At 37.3% G+C, this 20,813-nt stretch overlaps 1 protein-coding gene across 2 annotated transcripts; it reads right to left on the bottom strand.

The window, feature by feature from the left end:
- Positions 1 to 256: 256 nt before the first annotated feature.
- On the bottom strand, positions 257 to 20,598 carry egln1b (egl-9 family hypoxia-inducible factor 1b). 2 transcript variants are annotated; one of them, XM_059529677.1, is made up of 5 exons: positions 19,682 to 20,596; positions 4,419 to 4,538; positions 2,529 to 2,665; positions 2,377 to 2,443; positions 257 to 1,133 (listed from the first exon to the last, which is right to left on the bottom strand). In XM_059529677.1, exons 1-5 carry the CDS (start codon positions 20,363 to 20,365, stop codon positions 1,077 to 1,079), a joined length of 1,065 nt encoding a protein of 354 aa, XP_059385660.1. In that variant the 5' UTR covers positions 20,366 to 20,596; the 3' UTR covers positions 257 to 1,076. The 2 variants fall into 2 exon arrangements, with proteins under 2 accessions (XP_059385660.1, XP_059385661.1); XM_059529678.1 differs by lacking the exons at positions 257 to 1,133; positions 2,377 to 2,443 and adding an exon at positions 3,205 to 3,243 and having other exon boundaries at positions 2,553 to 2,665; positions 19,682 to 20,598.
- Between the last annotated feature and the right edge of the window lie 215 nt (positions 20,599 to 20,813).

Raw genomic sequence — 20,813 nt, 5'->3', positions numbered from 1 at the left:
CTCATTAAAGTGGATTGTTTCAAAGTCAGTTAATCAAGTGGCTAATGAAGGCTTGTGGTCATTAACACTAATCCCTTCTCTCTCACTTGGATAAAAATGATTTGACTCCTGCAAGATTTGCATACAACTATCTAGGGGGAGCTGCAGGACTCGAAAGAGACTGAAACAGTTTGTAAAGGTCACATGAGTTTCAGAGACAACAATGGTGATACATAAGATGGTGCATAAGATGACAATAACACATTTCCAAACAAGCTGTATTTAGGAAACCTGATTTTTTTATTTAAAACTCAGAACTGTTAGACAGACATGAGGTGTCAAGTTTGGCATAAGATGGAGAGACTTTAGGGTCTGCAACAACAGACATATCGCTGATTACTGGCAAAGACGATCCAGCAATGCACCTGGTTACTAAGCAACAGGTGCAAGCCGTGATAAAGAAGCACAGTCCAATTAGGAGTTCCTGGAAAATGGTATTACGAGCCATACAAAAACACAAATCAAACAATTACAGTGGCTTACAAGCAGAATAACACATCACACCGAGCTTATGGTTTTTCTTTGTATGCACTTTGCAGCATTGCCAAACAAACCTGTACCTTTATTAACACATGTGCAAAGCTGACAGCAGGGAAATGTAGAGGTTATAACTCAAATTAAACTTGTATTGAACACAAGTGCACACACAGACACACACACACACACACACACAGACACAGACACAGACACACACACACACACACACACACACACACACACACACACAGACACACACACACACACACACACACACACACACACACACACACACACGATGTTCGTCCTATGCTCATGTAAGCCAGCATTCTTCATTAAGGAAACACAAAGCATGTTAATACACATCTGTCTTCACAGCTCCATCACATCCAGAGTCCCTATGAGAAGTTCCTTATAGATGACAGATGGAGAGGTGAGCAAGAGAAGTAGTCACTTCCTCTCTGCTCATCATCTCTCAGCAGCAGGCAGCAACACTCCAGAGGTCCAACACTGCACACTCTTTTTTTTTTTTACTTTTTTTTTTATTCATCCCTTGTTCACTAGCTGGGCTCAGACGGCTTGTTTAGCTCCACTTTTACACCCCTTTCACCTGCACCCAGAGAAAGACAAAAATTTGTAGAACTAAAGTGAGCCTTTACTTGTTGCTACATTCAAACATTTGGGGTAAGATTTTTTTTCAAATAAAATGTGTGTTTATTTAGCAATTCAATTTATCAAAAGTAAAAGTAAAGACATTTATAATGTTACAATATTTCAAAGAAATGCTGTTCTTTTTAACTTTCTATTAATAAAAAAAGCATCAGTTTCGACAAAAACAAAAAGTATGTTTTCAACATTGATAATATTTAAACATTGTATTATTATTAATATTATATTAAATACTTTTTATTAAATATTATAAAAAATCTTGAGCACCAAATTAGCATATTAGAATGATTTATGAAAGATCATATGGCATTACAGATTAAGAGTAATGGCTGCTGAAAGTTCAGCTTTTCCATCAAGAGAAAATAATGACTTGAAAATATATTAAAACATGAAAAAATATATTTTAACATTTTATATATATATATATATACACAAACACACACACACATATACATACACATATATACATATATATATATAAATATTATATATTTTTTACCGTTTGTTCAAATAAATTCAGCCTTGGAGACCAAATTTTTTTTAATAATTTCAATAAATCCTATGGGCTGCTTGTTGTGTATGTTTATAAAAACACTCCAAGAATTTTTTTTTATTTGTAAAATTTACATTTACATTACATTTGCTCCTCTTATTGATTTAGGAGCTTGACAAACCCAGTAACCATTTACTTCCACCGAATTGAACTAAACATCATCTTTTGTGCTCCACCAAAAAAAACATTTTTTTTTGGCTGCACTGTTCCTTTAAATAGCATTCTGACAAAGCACTCATATTTCCATAGACACATGTACATTTAGTCATATAGCAGATGCTTTCATCCAAAGCAACTTACAAATGAGGACAAGAGAAGCAAACAAAACTAACAAAAGAGCAATAATATGTAAGTGCAAATGACAAGTCTCACTTAGCCTTATGCAGTACATGTAGAAAGATATTATACACACACACACACACACGGAGAAAAACACACAGATAGAATAGGGAAAAAAAGAAAGCTATAGTGTTAGTTTTTTTTTAATAAAAAAGAATATAAATAGATAATGTAGAATTAAAATATAATAGAAAGTGCTAGAGTAAGAGGGTCAAATAACACTGAACAGAAATCTACAGACAGAGCACAACTGACATTTAAGAAGCAGTCAGTTACTGGAAGTGCCTGGTCATCTCACCTGTTAGATATTTCTCTTTAGCTCGAGCTCGTTCATCGGCGTCAAAATACCACACTGTTATAGCATACCTGCACATAAATACACACATAACTGTATATAAGCACAAGCAGCTTAAAGGACAAACTTACAAAATGAAATGTCACCATCACTGACCTTGTGGCATGAGCCGGCTGGACCTCATGTGGGTTCCGTCTGTCTGACCGGAAGAGCAAAAGTCTGTCAAACCTGGGCTCAATGTCTGCAAACTGAGCAGTTCCCTCTGGAAAGATCCGCAAAAGGCCACCATGTTTCTATGGAGGGAGCAGATGAGAATGCATGTATATAGCTGGATGGGCACCTTCATTTGACTTAATTTTTAAAACTTCTTAAGTATGCAAGTGGTTAAAATTATTAGAACTGGAACAGATAACTGATATCAAATATACTAAACTCAGTCTGAAGACAGCAGGTAAATATAGAAAAACATACAATTAAATAGTTCAGAGAATGAAAGTCAATATGTATACAGAAGTGTTTAACAAAAAGAGAAGAGTTTTCGACTAGAAGGTGATCTAAACATTTTGGCAATCTCCTCCAATTAAAAAAATACAATAATAAATAAATACTTCATATATTGATAATATATATTAAAACTGTCTCCAAATCAATGAACTATATACTTAAAATACTAACTTCATAAAAATTATAACTAAATGATTATAGAAATATCATAATTACACACACAAACACAATTAATATTTAAGAGTAAAACATTCATAGTAAACAGACAAACAACAATTATAAAACTTTTGAGTCAGTAAGAGTTTTTATTATTGAAGGAAATTAATACTTATTCAGCAAGGGTGCAGTAACTTGATCAAAGGTGATACTAGTAAAGACAACATAAATAAATGCTGTTAGTTTACACAAAAATATTAAGAAACATTGCTAATAAGAAGAAATGGCTCTTGAGCAGCAAATCAGCATATTAGAAAGATTTCTGAAGGATCATGTGACACTGAAGACTGAAGTGATGATGCTAAAAATTCAGCTTTTTTAAAAATACATACATACATTATTTTAAATGTAATAAAATTCCACTTGGTCTTCCAAAAACATGATTCAATTCAATTCGAAAACAACTCTTTCATTCATACAAAACAAGATCGTGGATGAGAAAACTCCTGGAGGGAATGTCTTTTTTCCTGCCTCAGGACAACCTGATGCTAAATTTAGCTTAAAGAAATAGAAAAAAAATTAAAATCTGACACCCTGTGACTTTTACATAAGCCAAGACAACAGGGAACAAGCAGGTTTGCTTGAGATGGATATCTTCCTCTCATTCAGTGGAGGGGATGTGATATGAGAGGGAGAGTGCTGGACTTTCTACCATGTGTTACTGACATCCTATGCAGCTTGAGCAAGACTGACAATATTAGGGCTGAATGTATACGAGATGTGATCCATCCTTCAATCAACTCTCTGATAAATAAACATGACTGAAAAGAAATAACAACATCCATAGAGCCTCAAGCAAAGAGTACATTCAGCATGTAGTCTAAAAACTACAAACCAAACTACATCCTTCTTTCCCTTCTACCATCCCAATTTCTGTATCCCTATATCTCTATACCCTGTGCTACTGGCCAATTCTATTTCTGTTTTCTACTTCACATAAACGGTCAGAATGTTTTAGAGCAGAGATCAGTCTCTCTGATGCAGAACTGGCCATAAGACAGAGGTGGTAGAGCACAGTTATTCAAATTAAAATGATTTTTCCCATTAATATCAAATCCAATTCAAGCCAAAGTTTCACTGTTCTAGCAGACTTCTAATAGCAGCACATAAACAGTCTCTCGTGTGGCCTATTGATGTAAAGTACCAACAGCAAAGTTTTGAACTCCCATTGTATTGAATGTAAGCTCAGATGCAAGTTTGAGCAGTCTACATCAGATAAAAAACCTAAACAAATTGAGAAGAGCTTAAACAAATCTTGTGAATCTTTACATGCTACAGAACATATATAAGTTCACTGGATGGAGAAAATATAAAATACACTCCTACCTTGGCATCCCAGTTTTTATTCAGGTAATATATGCATGTGACACATCTCCCATCACCGTTTGGGTTATCCACATGCCGTACATATCCTGTCCCATCACCAGGGTAACACGCCACCATTGCCTGGAAGGAAAAACAGGGGTTGTTTTAGTATTGGGCCAAAATAGCCAATCAAAAGAGATACAATGACAGACATTTCACAGTGGTATGGATGCAGAACGCTCTCTAGAAGAAGAAATTAAACTTTCCATTCTTTCCCTTCATTACATCAGATTTCATTAACGCATATTCACAATGTCAAAACATTCACAGTACTGTTCACAATATCAAAACATTTTCATTACACACACACACGAAGAAAATTTCAAAACAATATTTCAAATAATATATATGTATATATGTGTAAATAAGAAAAACTATACATAAGAAAAAAAATTATAAAACTTTTAATGTATTAATTCACCATATCAGTATTTGGCATACCACCTTTCATTTCAAATTATAGACGAATCTTCATGCTCAGGTTGTTTTTCATTTACAATAAGAATAATGAAAGTGACTGAAATAGAAACTAAACTGAAACATTCAGATGCATTCAAGAGAACAAAGGCAAAGGCAACAAAAAGTTAACTACACAGCTTATGCAAAATATTAGTTTAAAGGTGAAATAATGAGATTAACTTTTACTCCGTATTTGTGGAATGCAGTTCAGATCATTGAATTCCACTCAGATTCTGTCCATTACCGCATCGCACAGCTACATGAATCTACATGAAGTGAAAAAAATAAGGTGATAACTCTGATATTCTCAGCCCTGTGATGATTATATCTTTTAATCTTGTTGAATCTGGGTTATGAGGCTGAGGGAACAATGAAGCCATTGCTTAGGTCTTTCCTTTGCTGAGGTATTTTCTTTCCTGCTCTTCCTCTGTCCCTTTTATTTTGGTCTCCGGGTTTACATGGAAAGTGTTAATTAATCACAAAGGAAAAAAATAGCAGTGTAAATCTATTTGTGCACACAGACACATCAGTTATCAGGACAGTGTTACAGAAGAGAGAATGAGTCAAAACTCATAAAAAAAAATGAGATAGTCCATCAGCCCACGACATGTGACCTGCATGTGACTCCGTTAAACTACATTTCTGAAGCAAACAACATGTACTTCCTTATAATTAGAAGTTTAAAAATAACTCGGATGGAGAATATTCTTCTCCAAGCATGAAAACGTGTAAAACTTGAATTTAAATCATGAACTAAACAATTCAAACAAGCATTACCACCCAACAAACACTTAATTATCAGAAACCTTTGGGGCAATACTGTGAACCGTGTTTCTGCAGAAAGAAAAAAAAAAAAGAAAAAAAGGGGGGCCCAGTTAGACCAGCTCTCTGGTATCGACCCCCTCTGGGAACAAGCCTTTTGCCTCCTTTTTCACCAACTTCTGCACGTAGGCTCCTGAATCCGATCAGTTCACTGACAGTTCATGACCTAACACTCTATTTTTAAACAGCACTAGCCCAGCAGGGAATTTTTAGGCCTTAACTTAACCCTCTAACCCTCACCCTACAGCATAAATGTCACAGAGACGTCTTCCCCAGGGAAACAACATCAGTGTGTTTTCCACTGAGAAAAAAGAAGAGATAAACAGGATAAATACATTTAATAAAAGAAATTAAATGTACTCAATACAAATTTACATAGCGAAATATAAAAACTACATATAATATAAAATGTGTTTTATATAAAGAGATAAAAAGAGAGGGAAAATTTTGATTAATTAAATAACATTTCATAATGCTAATCAGCATCTATTTTCTAAAAAAACAAAAAAAAAACTTTAGATGTGCACTAGACCAGTATTGAAATTATTGAATATTGATAACGATAAGCCAATAATTATTTCATATTATTCCCAGTAATCGATAAATTGCTGTAATAAAAATAAATTTTCTATATATTACTTTTTAAAAATAAAATTAAAGAAAACACATTAAATTATTAGCTTGTATGCTACGGGTATATTTAGGCATCGCAACTAGAGGTCGACCGATGCATCGGTTTTGCCGATTAATCGGCACCGATAGTTGATTGCTGGAACAATCGGTTATCGGCAAAAATCCATGCCGATAGTTTTTCCGGTTTGCGTCCATTGCTGGTGCGGCTGAGAAGGCTCTGTTATCATTCTACAGTGCGAGAGCGGCCTCTAGTGGTTGGAATCACTCACAGCATCCCACTACTATTAGTATGGTTCAGTACTTTTTTTTTTTTTGTAAATAAAGCACTATTTTAGTTTTGTTCAGTATCCATTTTAAAATCTATCGGTTAATTAATCGGTATCGGCCATTGTGGTCCAATCTAGCTATCGGTATCGGCAAAATCCACTTTTGGTCAACTCTAATCGCAACATTATTATGCTGTATAAAAGACGGATAAATATTCCTTTTTAAATCTGTTTAAAATTACACAATTCACATTGAACAAAAAATAAATTCTCAAAATAAGAGATGAGAGCCCTCTGGGATACTGGTTAGATAGTCATCTCTCAGTGCTTGATGATGCCAATGGCAAATATATTGTCCAATAATAAATCAATCAATAAATATCTCATTTCTTGTCAGTAATTTACAGTGTATTATTCTGCAGCAGCTTTCAGTTTATTCTGAAACGATGACTACAGAACCATGATACAAATCTGTACGAATACAAAATCTGAACTGTTATACAGCCTTTTTATATACACACCCTTTCACTCACAAGAACACAAACACACAGATCTGCTAACAACAGTACACATCCTCCTTTAACATCTCTCCCCCAGCTTCCTGAGGCCTATAACTCGATATTAGATTTCCAGTGAAACAGCGTCATCATTCCAGGAGAACAAACGACAGCTGAGCAAAGCAAACACATGCTGAGAACAAATCTGAAAGTGACTGCACATGAGGATATTTTTCTGAGCAGCATAACCGGTGCAGAGGTGTGGCCGACTGGAAATCACTCATCTCAAGTGGAAGATGAGGAATGCAGAAGTCACAGAATGGCCAGACTAGGGTCAGTTAGTAAGATGACCATTGTTATAACTTTTCCCGTTTACACCTTGACTTCTTTAAAAGGGGCATTTATGATGAACATGTTTCCAGCCAAATCCTGCAGCCTGCAATGGCACGCAATGCACAACAGATCACAATACATGTGACGACATTTCAACTTAACTGTTTTCCCTAGCAGCAGGTGCAAAAGCGACAGGCAATGTAAACAAAAACGAAGGGAGAGAGCGAGTGTGTGCTTTAGCCAGTGGGAGAGGGAGCTATAGGGGAGAGGGAAAGACAGACAAGCCAGAACAAAAAAAGAGCTGAGGCCATTGACGCAATTCGCGAGCCCCCAACCTGAATGGGCTGGAGCAGATAAGGGTGAAATCACTCAACAGTGCTTCAATCATTCAGGTGGGGGTGAGTGTGAGAGCCAACTGCGTCAGAGAGTTAGCGGCATGCAAGGCATGCTGGGCTCACAAAACCACCAGGCACAGAGGGGTGGATGCAGACGGCACCCATCAACATCACACAACGGCTTTTGCGTCAGGATGCCATGCCGCCACTGTCCTATCATCACCTGCAAAGACCCATGTCTGAGGAGGAGGGTGAAGGAGACTGAGGGGATGCCATAGTCCCACAACACAAAGAGCATTTCAATCAGAGCTTCAGTGTGCGTGTCGTCCAGTTTCAACGTCTCAGACACACCTGGATGTGACGCTGTGTGTGCAAACAGCTGCGCCCACTATCTGCTTTTTTATAAGATTCTCAATAATCCTCAATATTCATGGTAAAAGCAGAAGGTATTTTGTTCAATAATATGGCAAGTGCTTTGCAAAGATTCAGAGTTGGTTGATTTAACATCCTCTCTCTCCAGCAGGATCAGACATAAAACCGCGCCAGCAGGAGCTGCATTGCAAAACATAAAACATCACAATTTGCATTCTGTGATCATTTACTCACTCTCATGTTCCAAACCTGCAAGTCTTTTTTTAATTTGTGGAAATGATGTTTGGCAGTATATTCATGCTGCTTTTTTACACAAGTTTGGGGATAGTGCAAAAAATGATGGCTTGAACCTTTGAAAACATGCCCTCAATATGTTTATCATGCCCAGGATCATATTTTACTCAAACACATCTCCATAACAGTGATTTGTTTTTCTGAAAGATGCTGTTTCGGACTTTGAACATGTTCTTTCTCCTTTATACGAGCTGCATACAGTATGTTCTTGACTAGGGCTAGGTGGTATATCATCGAGTTTGTATGATATATTGATTTTTTTTTACTATATAACGTGAGGTGATACCGCCTATATCAATATACAGTAATTTGATACGAGCACGGGGAAAGTGCATTTTGTGTGCTATTTTATGATAGCAGTAACTGTAAAGTGACTATTGTAATAGGATAATCAAAATACAAAAGCACAGATTAGTTGCATTGTTTTTATTTCTTTTCATTTTTAGTTAATTAATACCAGGATATTATTTTTTTTGGTCATATTGCTCAGCTCTAGTCTTGATCCACTGGCGTCTATTCCAGTAAGCAATGCAGAGCTGATAGAAAAGTCAGCAGCTGGACTTTAGCCAGGTAGACAGTTCTAGTACCCCTGTAGTACGTGCAGAGCGTGCAGCTGCACTGCTGTTCCAGCACTGAGACCCTGGCAAACGGACACCACACTGCACCAACACCAAACACGTCAAGGAGAAACCAGTGACAAGACTTGTGTCCAAAAGATAAGTCAATTGCATAAGCTTCTTTTGCCGATCAAAACAGGCCCAACTTGCAACTAACACCACACACACAAACATACACCAATCCTATAAACCAACCATTAACTGCACCAAAAATCTAAAAACAGGATTCATTATAGTTCATTATGAAGTCCACATGTGTTTTACACATCAGCTTTTTGCCTTCAAGTAACAACCTCATAAGATCCCTGTTTGTGGCACGCAAGGCTTCCTGCCATAAGGGAACAGAAACAAAAATGCACATAACTAAATGTCGATGCAGTCACAAAGAAATATTATACATCCTCCCCAGTGAGGTGGGACTTTCCAAAGGGAATGAACTGCACTTACGAATACGCTCAAAACAGCCTATTCTGATCCAGTGCCAGCATTTCTCTGGTCACATAATGTAAACATGACCACTTTGCAATTCATTGTGTTGTACTGCACCCCACATTCTTTACCCTGACACCCAGATGGTGGCCGAGCAAGTGGTGGCGGAGCCCCTGGATCAATGATAGACAAAAACACTGCAGACTGAATAAAAAAAACACCATTTGATTCGATTCAGGTTCACAAACTCTCCATTCAATTCTGATTTTGATTCTTTTTAACAATTTTGTTATAAATGGGCAATTTTCTTATATATGCTAATGCTGTAAATTAAACCATGGTTTTATTTTTTATGAAGTTTTATGAAGGTCAATTTAAGACTTTTTTAAGACCAAGTAAAGAAAAAGAAAGAACCAATTTGAAAGAAATACAATATCCCAATATATACACTAAATGTAGATGTCTAGGGAGCAGCAAATGTGTTACATTATCAACAGTTTGAAAATACAACATTCAGCAGATCTCCTTTACTCTTTAATTCATTGTTACAAGGAAAGTTTATCTAGAATATGGGAATAACTTTTGCCTTGACTTCTGAGCACACTGAAAAAAAAAGGAAAGAAAAAAGAAAGCTGTTCTTCGTCAGTATTTTTGTCTTGTTTTCCAGTGCAAATGTCTGAAGTGTCTTAAAAAAAGATACACTAAAAGCAAAATGATAAGATAAGAAGTCTTGTTTTTTCATGATTAAAACAAGAACAAAAATAAGTCAATACCTCAATGACAGATATTTATTTTTAGCAGGAATCACAGAATGCTAATCTTTGGGCATTTGTGATGTGATGTTTTATATGTAACTCTTATACTCTTGCCATTATTTTGTGGTAAATAGTATTTTATTGCACTACAAATGCACATTCACTTCTTAGGTATGCTATGACACTTGATTCAGAGGAGAACGCTGCAGCTGAAAACCATGCAAGAACCACGGTACACGTTGTACATTATGATTTTTTTTTTTATCATATTTATTTTTAAATATTATTTTACCAACAGAGCCTAAACTATGTGATTAATTACTGTGAGAGGTTTCACATTTAAAAACATTTACAAATTGATTCTTCCTTGAACAGCTCATTGATCAAAAATCTACAAGTGTTCACTGGCACCAAGGTCTGCAACTTCAAATCATATTGTAAAGGGAAAGAACTGTAAAGAAATAAGAATTCTTAATGGAAATAAGGAATCATCAAAGAGATAGTTCACCCAAAATAGTGAACATTTAAAATGACTCACCACCATGTAGTTTCAAACCTCTATGCACAAAAGAAGATATTTTGAAAAATAATGGTGACCAAATAATTTTGGTGATCTTCCATTGTATGGAAACTGAAACACTGAACCATTTCTCAAAATATCCTTTTGTGTGTGTGTTCCACAGTAAAGAGAAAGATAAACATCATCTTTTGTTCCTGTTCTCACTTCTTGCTCTACTCATCTCCTTCCCATCCACGGTCCACCGTCTCTGATCCTTCAACATTCAACAACAACAAAGCTCATTTATAGTTTAATATCAATACAAAACATGAACATATTGTCCGTTCATTGTTTTATGTAACAGACTCTTCCCTTTCAGCCGATTCAATGTCATACGCCTGCTGAGCATCCTGAATTTCCCTGCTGTACATCTGCGACCATCACAATAACTTAAAAAAAATGTTCTGTCACAGGAAGTTCTATCAACTACCATCAAGCCTTCTGCTATTCACACACTACAACATCCTGTGCACAGCATATGCTTTAAAGCGCCCCTGTTATGCCATTTCGAATATTGCCTTTCATGCAGTGTGTATTCATGTAGCTGTATGTGAAAGTAAACAATCTGCAGTTTTATATCCGGAAGTGCAAGATAAATAAAGTTATTGTCTACCAAAAGAAAGAAAAAACTTTGAACAGACTAATTGTGTCATCAGTAATTCAAATCCCACTTCTGTGAAGGCTACACATCACAGGGTAACACATTTGCATAATGCCTGCCTATGTTCTACATTGGCCAGCCGCAAATAACCTGACCTGCCCTCAAACACTGTAGTTTGTTCATGTCGATGTGTCCTGCCCTGTGAATGTAAATTAATTTCATTTTCACTTTCGAAAGATGAGGATGCAAAGAATCAGTGGTTAAAATTCACAGCAGTACAACCCCAATCATATTTTTTATGTTCCCGTCACAGTTTATTTGGACCAGCTGTCTCCACTGAAGCACAGCCTGCAAGTATGATTAATAATTGATTTTTATATTTTATATTAAGCATTTAAAATGCAGAACTATGGCAACGGGCATATTGTTTCGGACCAATCAGAGTAAAGTAGGCTCATGGAAAGGAGGGGTTTAGAGAGACTGAATCTTAGAATTGCTTAGAACGAATCGTTTGAGAACCACTGGAAAATGAGTTGATTTGAGATGCATATATTGAGGAAGTGTTTTTTGACCTTGCATGCATGAAAACCTAATGTAGGATACTCCCAAAACAATATTAGGATCCTTAAAATTGTATAATAGGGCAATTTAAGCATATGTATTAACTACTCTTTACAACTCATTTCACATAATTCTAGTTATCTTTAGCCATGGAAACATTTACTCTTAAAGAATATATGTTTTAAGCATTAATGTTTCTCTTTCTGTCTGATCATGGTGTACGTGACTGATTCGAAAGCATACCTGTGATGGCATGCTGTGGTGTACAGGGAGTGAAAAAAAGAAAAAGAAAAGAGGAACACATACTCCCCCAGGCACAGTCAGTCAACAAAGTACTGAGGTTTTTGTCTTTAAATAAGAGACACTTTTAACTCTAATGAGCCAAAAGACAAAAGAGTTTGGTCTATAATGAAATCTAGGCCTAACACTTTTACATAATCTTGCATATCCTGTTAGAAAAAAATGCTTATGTGGGTTGGGTATGTTTTGAATCATAGCTACTGGTTTGAGCTGTTTTAAGCTGGTCCTTTAAGGACCGGCACATGACCAGCAGCAATGCTTCAAAACAAACCTAACCATGCTGTTTTTTTTCAACAAGGTAATCAAACCAATGCAATTTCCTGTAGGTCAAATTAAACTTGCCTGTTTACACTAAGAGGAAAAAGGTGATGGTTTTCCTAAAGCTTGAGAAGTAGGTTATAGGTATGTCCAAACATTGTGCATGCGTTGGGTATTCCTGATAGCAGCTGGTGGTCGCAGGCGTTTCCCTGACCTGGGGAAATATGAGAGCCATGCTGGTTGAGGATAACTCACGAAGACACTATCAGTAACATAGTCTGTGGCTCCACAGGAAGATCCTGTTTAAAAAAAAAAAACGGTCAATCTGACATTATTTGTTGGTGTATAATGTTCAAGAACAATTGAAACTGGGGGAGAATCCTGATGGTGCATACTTCCAAGGTCTTTAATCTAGTTTAGTTTAGTCCACAACATTTATTTTAGGGGGTTTTCAGGGCTGCTACAAATGCAGCGAAGAATGTAATGTGAGAAACCAGTGATTTAGTATAAACTCACAGTGATATCCGGAAATATACTAAAAAGGTTGTACAGTAATGCCCTCAACATAAAAAAGTGACATATTTAAACTATCTGTATGAGAGAAAGGACTGGAAGAGCGAACATTTATGCTATTGTTTTTAATATAACGTCTGAATAAGTCTCTGCATCAATGGTGAGGCCTCTTCCCATCTAAGGTAACACGGAATGAAGTTTAAAAGCCTTAAAGTAAGTGTTAATTGTTCCCCCAACCATATGTTTCCATGCCTGTTAACCAATGATTTTCCATGACTTTTCCATAAGATTACTGGATAAGAAAATAATTATTTCATAGCCATTGCACTGTCAAAAATCAGTTACTAGCAGATTAAATATTTCAGAGATGAACATAACTATAATAGAAATTACTTTCCCTATAAAATGTTCATGATTTTCTAGGCCTTTAAAATTCTGACATTTCTAGGTTTCCTTTTCCCTTATAAATGAAAGGGGGTTTATGTACATATTCAGCTACCTCTTATTCATCTCAAACCAAGTTCACATTACGGGATTTTAAGCCCAATTTGCAAGTAAATGAGCTTGCCGACACAGGGACGGGATAGAGTCTTTGGGTGACAGACGACTTGTCAGCTCGTGTAGTGTGTGACCCCCCTGTTGCAGATCATTTACATAGTGTGAACACAATGACTTCAAGACAGACAGCAAGTCATGTAGTCTGAACAGCACAGTGATCTGTCAAAGTTTAAAGTTGTGTAGTGTGAACTTGGCTTCACAAGTGTTAGGAGTTTTTGAATTCTATACTGAGGCCATCCTTAAAAACATTCTTGTTTGCCGTAACCCGACCGACCCTGTCAATTTAGGACCGACTCAATTTATTTATTTTTTTTTGCTTTTAGTCCGACCTACTTTCCGGTTGTAAATTTGCATTAAGACCGACCAATTTTTATTTTTTTCACTCTTCAAACAACTAATACAAAAGCAATAAAATAATATTAATTATATTTTAGTAAGTACTGTAAATATACTGTATAAATTGCCTAGGCCTACATACAAACGAATACAAACGTTCTTTCTTTAAAAAAAAAACCCATGACGTCATCTATGTTTACACGGATGTCACACTATGGCCTGTGCGTTCGCTTCGTCTCATACTCTCATACACTGTCAGAGTCAAAGGTTCGCGCTTGGTAATGATGGCTGCAGTAAACAAAGTGTTCGCGGTAAATGTTCAAAGTCATATGGGTTCGGGCATCATAATACATCAAAAAAATTCATTAAAACAGCTTGAAACCGCTTTAACTTGGCACGAAGTTCTGAAAAACTGTGCCCAGATCTTCTCCCATCCCTTCTCCCATCTAGTCTAAAACCTTGACAGTGTCGACTGTCACTTTATGTTCGAAAATCTGTTGCACGAATCGATTGGACCAACCAACACAAGTTTCGAAAACGAAAATAGGAAATTGATTTTAACAACCTTCTTTCGGAGTGCGTCCATTTTTTTTTTTTTTTTTTGGAGCGCGTCCAGTTTTTTTTTTTTGGAACATGCGTCACACAGCAACTGCAGCTTCGGACACACACGCATAACAGCAAATAATACTTCTGCAAAATGTTTCTCTTTTTACAACAGAAATGTGAATTCTGCTGTAGAGCTCTTCACGGGTCCAAAAATTCGTGCCCGAACCCGAAAGAGACCCGTAATGTACTACACCGAACCGACCCGGACCTGTCTAATTTTTCAAAAGCTGGACCAGGACCCGTGTAGAACCGAGAAATGCCTACCTGGACCCGACCCAGACCCGTGTATTATTTGAAAGCTGGACCCGAACCCGTTGGGAAGACACAGACCCGACTGGACCCGATTGTCACATATTCCACCTAAAATTGCTATTACAAGTCAATAAACATGTTGCGAAAAAAATTAATTTAAGGAGCCGTAGTCTCTCGTCCTTGTACCTGACCGCCTGTGATGCATTATAATCCTCAGACAAGAAAGTTATCCATGTTATTCCGCTCGTTATTCCAAGTCCAAGCTTAATCCACTCATTATTTCAGCTTCAAAGGTCCTCTTGATGTCACGGTGACGGATGACAAATGCAACTGTGCACATGTACATTCTGACTCGTTAACTCGCATAATAACTTTGATTATTTGCCCTTTTGAACTATAATAACGAACGCTCCTTCAGTGCCATGGCTGCTTACGCTATCATCTCTGTGCTCTCTGCTTCTGCGCGCTCTGCTTCTAATGGCAGAGAGAGAGAGAGAGATCGCTGTTTTTTTTTTTTTTTGCTCAGTCTGTTCTTTTCCTAATCTTACAAGTTGCAAGTTACAAAAAACACAAGCAGTGTCTGATCTCGGCCAGGTGTTCTCCGAGTCCGATGACTCCGATCGCATGGGTATTACACGCAATGTTAAACAGACCCAGGACCCGAAGTAATAGATTCAGACCCGACCCGGACCCGGCTGATCATTTAAAATATAGACCCGTACGTGTCCCGGGTCGACGGGTCTCGGGTGCACTGTGAAGACCTCTATTCTGCTAGTATTCAGTCTCATGCATACAGATACAGATTCAGGCTAGAATCGCCTATGCGATTTTTTGTTGTTGTTGAAATTTCTAATCGTAAACACAGCCATGTTGAAGCCTGCAGTAAATGTTTTGCATTATGGCAGTCCACTCTGCTTATTTATTTCGAGAATGTTGCACTCCTGTTTGTTATTGTGCACAAAACTTGACGCCAATAAATCATCAGAAATATTGGCCTTTACCAATATATTGAATCTTTACATTCGTCCTGCCTGTTGTCCGTGGATTTACCTATATTTGGTGTTATTATTATTGTTATTATTTTACAATCAATTCAATAAACACTTGTCTCAAATCAAACAGGATTTTTTTTCAAAGTGACAACCAAAGAAAGCAAAGTAAACGGTCTCTCATTTGTAGGTTGCATTGACACCTAGCGGTGGATGCAAGTAAAACAGTATAACAGTAACTCATTTTTTTTCTTCTCACCTGAAATTCATGCAATAAACATGTTTTTGACAAAAATTTGAATTTGTTTATGGTATATATAGCCTGCATCAAAATTGAGGTTTGCAATTATATACCCGAAGGAACAGGTTGAAGACCCAGTCAGTGACGTCACGATATGCTAATTTTTTTAAAAATGTATACCTACGTAATCACCAGCAAAATTTACTTTTTTTTTTACATTGAAACTTAAAAAAAAAATATATATATATAGACCTACCTACCGACACTTTTTTTTATTTTTTTTTTACTGTTACGGCAAACCAAAATATTTTGAAGGATGGCCTGACACCTATAAAACATGATGTTTGTTTACTAACTACTGCAAATTCACTACTTTTTGTATTGCTGCTTTTTGTCTGCCTCATCCTACACATATTCGTAAAGCCTTATATACACTTTATGACTTTTGCAATCCTATAAGCTGATCGCAAATCACACTGTGCGACATAGATCTGATAAACTTGGGTACGACATGTATAAAGACTGTACGATGATAACACCTATTGACTCAAAGGCTACAACGCACGTTACTATAGAAAAATAAAACATCATCAGCATGCGCTAGTGGTAAACAAAAAGAGCATGATGAATCAGACCTTGGGAATTGTGTTTTTATGTGTGCTGAAAAAAGTGGAAGTGGCGAAAAAGGAAGGGATAAGAGCAAGAGGTAAACAGTTTTATGATTTAGTGCTGTGTCACATGATTTCATTTCAAATGTTATTGCCTGCCAGTAATCATGGGTCGTTGCACCAAACATATGGTGCGATCATGATGCTGAATTTCTGACACTGCCAGAAAAGGATTGTAGGCTATTATCTTTGGTTGCAAGAGTGTGTTTTAACGGCCGTCTTTGAAGCTCTCTCACTGTACGACATAGGACCACCCAGGGAACTACACTGCGACCAAAATGGTCGCATATGCGACCTTTTGAAATGCCATTGTGACCCAAATTTTTATGGGGTCGCAAATGTATCACTGATTATTTTTGTACCTACTTATGTGTTATGCTATGATTTAATATGAGCATTTATTAAAACAGAAATGTGTATTTTAAGAATACGTTTTATAACGTGCTCCGAGCATTCAACACATCAAGTTGGCTTCAGCCCCGCGATGCGGGAAAACTGAACTGAACAGCTGGTGACTCGCGCTGTGTTCGGTCTGCACGAGAGAGGACAGCAACACTGAACCGAGCTCTCCTTCAGGACGTTCGCGTCATCCTGCACCTGAACGAACAAATACAAATCGCAGTTTAAATAAACAGAAAAAAAGAGCGAAAAGCGAAAGAGCTCAATTCAGCACCTCGGTTTTCTGGTGTTCAGAGAGCAAGCAGAGACGCGTCTTCTTCTTCTTCAAGTCTTCTTGCTTTTGTACCGACAACAAATACATACAAAATATGTCGAAATACCCATCCTGGAAAGTGTGTTCGAAAAAGTCTGTGGTTATGTCTTAAGTGAAAGAAAAGAGTTGAGAAAGAAATTGGATGCGTCTCTTAAAGTGACCGTGCCTAGTTTACTAGCTCTGCTGTCAGAGTCTTTAATGTATGAAAATGAAAGTAAATCACTGCTCTTGACTGAATTACTAGTTTTAACAAGAATTTATCCAAAGTCAATCCAAAAATCAGATAGAATTGATTATATTGTTTTACTAGTGTGTGCAGGACACTAGTTAATTTATGTAATTGAGTATGGAAAAATACAGTGATCTGTGAAATATTGTACCCAAAAATTCTTCATACTGTATACTACCAGTGAAATTAATAAAAAATAATAATTAGGGACCTGACCATGTTTTGCTTAAGTGTTTCTTTCTTTAATTGCTAATGCAACCTTTTCACACCACAGACTGAACAAAATGAAGCATTCCTTGCTTGATAACTGTTCAACAAAGTATGGATAGTTGTGTAAATATTGTCATACTGACAGTAGTCTGAAGTTTTGGTTGATTCCATTACATATATTTCTATCAAAGTTATCTGACATTATCAAGATGAATTTGTTCTGACACAGTTTTACCCTGAGTTCTTGTCATATTTTATTACCAATTTCTAAACTACAGCAAATAAACTGTGATAATGTGAGAAATGTTGAAGGTGTTGAATACATTTTGGTTTGATTGTGTATTTTATTTTACAGTGAAGACTATGCAGTGCTATTTTAAATTAACAAAAACAAACTTAAAAAATTTAAACATTGTGTAAATAGCACAAATAAATAAACAGAATGAACATACAGTACAAATTAATCTCCAGTAATTACTATACTATAAATAATATGTGCTACCAAATCATCTTTTGCGCCAGTAACTGAAAAAGTTAGTGTAGTTCCCTCCCACCGTTTAGGAGCACGATCACAGAAATCAGCACAATTGTTTTAATGATGGCAATCTTTCATCTGTGCCAGTTGAAAATCGTGCAGTGTGTCTAAGGCTTTAAATGATTTTTTGCATGTTTCTGGTGTGCAGCAGGTGTGACTGTGTGGCTAGTCATGTGACATCAACATGGCGGCACCCATGCAAGGGCGACCCACATGCAATATTTCCAGTAGGATGATTGCGGAAGTCATATTAAAGGGGTCATATGATGTTGCTAAAAAGAACATAATTTTGTGTATTTGATGTAGTGCAATGCGTTTACGTGGTTTAAGGTTAAAAAACACATTATAATTCAAATACCGTACATTATTGTTCATCCTCAATGCCACGTCTTCTAAAATGTGTTGATTTTTACAAAGCTCATCGTTCTGAAAAGCACGGTGTGCTTTGATTGGCCAGCGATCTAGTCAGTATTAAATTCACATTACATAAAAAGAATATTTTATGGTATGACACCCATATCTGGATCTTAAGTAAAAAGACGTATATTTATGCAAAGTTAATAGATTACACTATTAGGCTACTTTGTCCATCGGCCATTATAGATCAACTAACAATCTATAAAGGTGCAAAATGCATTTACTTACACATTTGAGAATCAATATATTTTTTCATGATACATTTTGGAAATATTTCGAATAAAAAAATTAAAAACAATGAATAAAACTCCTGCTGAAAAAAACAATACAATTTTTTGAATGGTTTTACTGGTTATAATGGGACTTGTATTGGTTTTACTGTTAACTGTAATGGACCTGTTGGTCTCTACTGGTAATTGATTGCCTTCTATTGGTGGCTTGTTAAAACCAATAAAACCTAATGGAATATGTCCCAAAACACACTACAGAAAACAATTTTTTAATGGTTAAAAGCTGATAGTTTGTAATGGTTATTTGTAGTGGAAACCATTAACATTTTCTGTGTGGGTTTTATAGGTTTTTTTCAGTAGGGACGTAAGCCTATATCACTTATCACATTACAAAAGTAATGAGTGTATGATATCCCTGACACTACAATCAAATTATTTTTTCAAATAAATGAAACACGATGACACATTCATATTAGTTGAAATTGTTATGGATTACTTCTATTGATTGCAATGACATGGAGAAAAATGACCAAGATGCATTTTTTAATTGTGCCCCCCCTTAAAGCACACCTAACTTGTTACTCTGCACCAGTTTCTCTGGTCTAGGAACGCCCCTGCCAGTGACAGCTCTACTTACTTTCGTCCTCCCATTGATCCTGTAGTCGCCCAGTTTTCCGTTACAGTATCGGATCAACTCGTCCATGCGGCTCATGAGAAACGCTATCCTCTCGCAGCCGGGCTCCTTACCCTCCACCCAGGTGATCTTATCCCCTCGAATGTCCTTAGACGAGTCGCTTCTCTGACTGACCAGCTGGCCGTCCGTGAAGTCGCCGGTCAGGTAAAGCGCCTGCACGTCCTCCAGAATAGTGCGTCCGATTTCCTCACCGAGGAAGTTGTCGATCACACAGATGCCGTGCTTGTTCATGCAGGGCACGATATCGTCCGTGGCCAGCTTCTGAGGAGGTGACCGCGTCTGTCCGTTGGGTTTCAAACTGTCTGGGGTCGGTTTGGTGTCAGAGCCCGTGGCGGACTTGATAAAATCTGGCATTCTTTCCCCGGGAGACACAGCGGTAGAGTTACTCTGAGAAGTGTTGTACTGCACGGCGCTGCGCTCTTCAGCCGGCGGCTGTGGCAACTGCTGCTTATCGACCTCTTTGCACACCCGCTTGTGCTTCTTCCAGTCCTGTCTCTGGTGCTCTTTGCTGCAGTAGAACGAGCTGCGGCACCGTCCACACTTCATCAAGTTCTCCATTTCCCCGCACAGCTCGCAGTACTGGCGCTCGCGCTCCAGACGCTCGCTTTCCCTTGAGTTTCCCTCCATGCTTCAGCGCTCTGTTACTGTATCAGCCTGTAACTTCACTACAAGTATCCACAAGCGAAATTGACAGAAACGCTGCCCCTGTGCCTCCGCTGCCGTTTTCATTCCAGTTTACGGAGGGCAACGTGATGCTCTCACATTCCCGCGACATCTATGATTTGACACTTGTGAAGTCTCAGCGCATGGCGCCGGCCGTTCCTTTTCTTCAGCGCTCAGCGCACGTCAACCATGTGCGCATGCGCACTAGAGGCAGGCTAGACAGCGGGCATGATTCATTTCACATGTGCTTCTTACAACTTTATGTGGGAGGAGTTAAGATGGATATGAATAACAATAAAAATATCGCCCAAAAAAACGTAATGGGCAGAAATATTGCCTCTACGTATTAGAAAAAACACACACAAATGAATAAACTTCTAACATAGTAGAAAGGTCAAAAGGTAAATAAACA

The sequence above is a fragment of the Carassius carassius genome, chromosome 38 (assembly GCF_963082965.1).
Source record: "Carassius carassius chromosome 38, fCarCar2.1, whole genome shotgun sequence".
NCBI lineage: Eukaryota > Metazoa > Chordata > Actinopteri > Cypriniformes > Cyprinidae > Carassius > Carassius carassius.
This window is presented reverse-complemented; position numbering and strand designations above follow the sequence as displayed.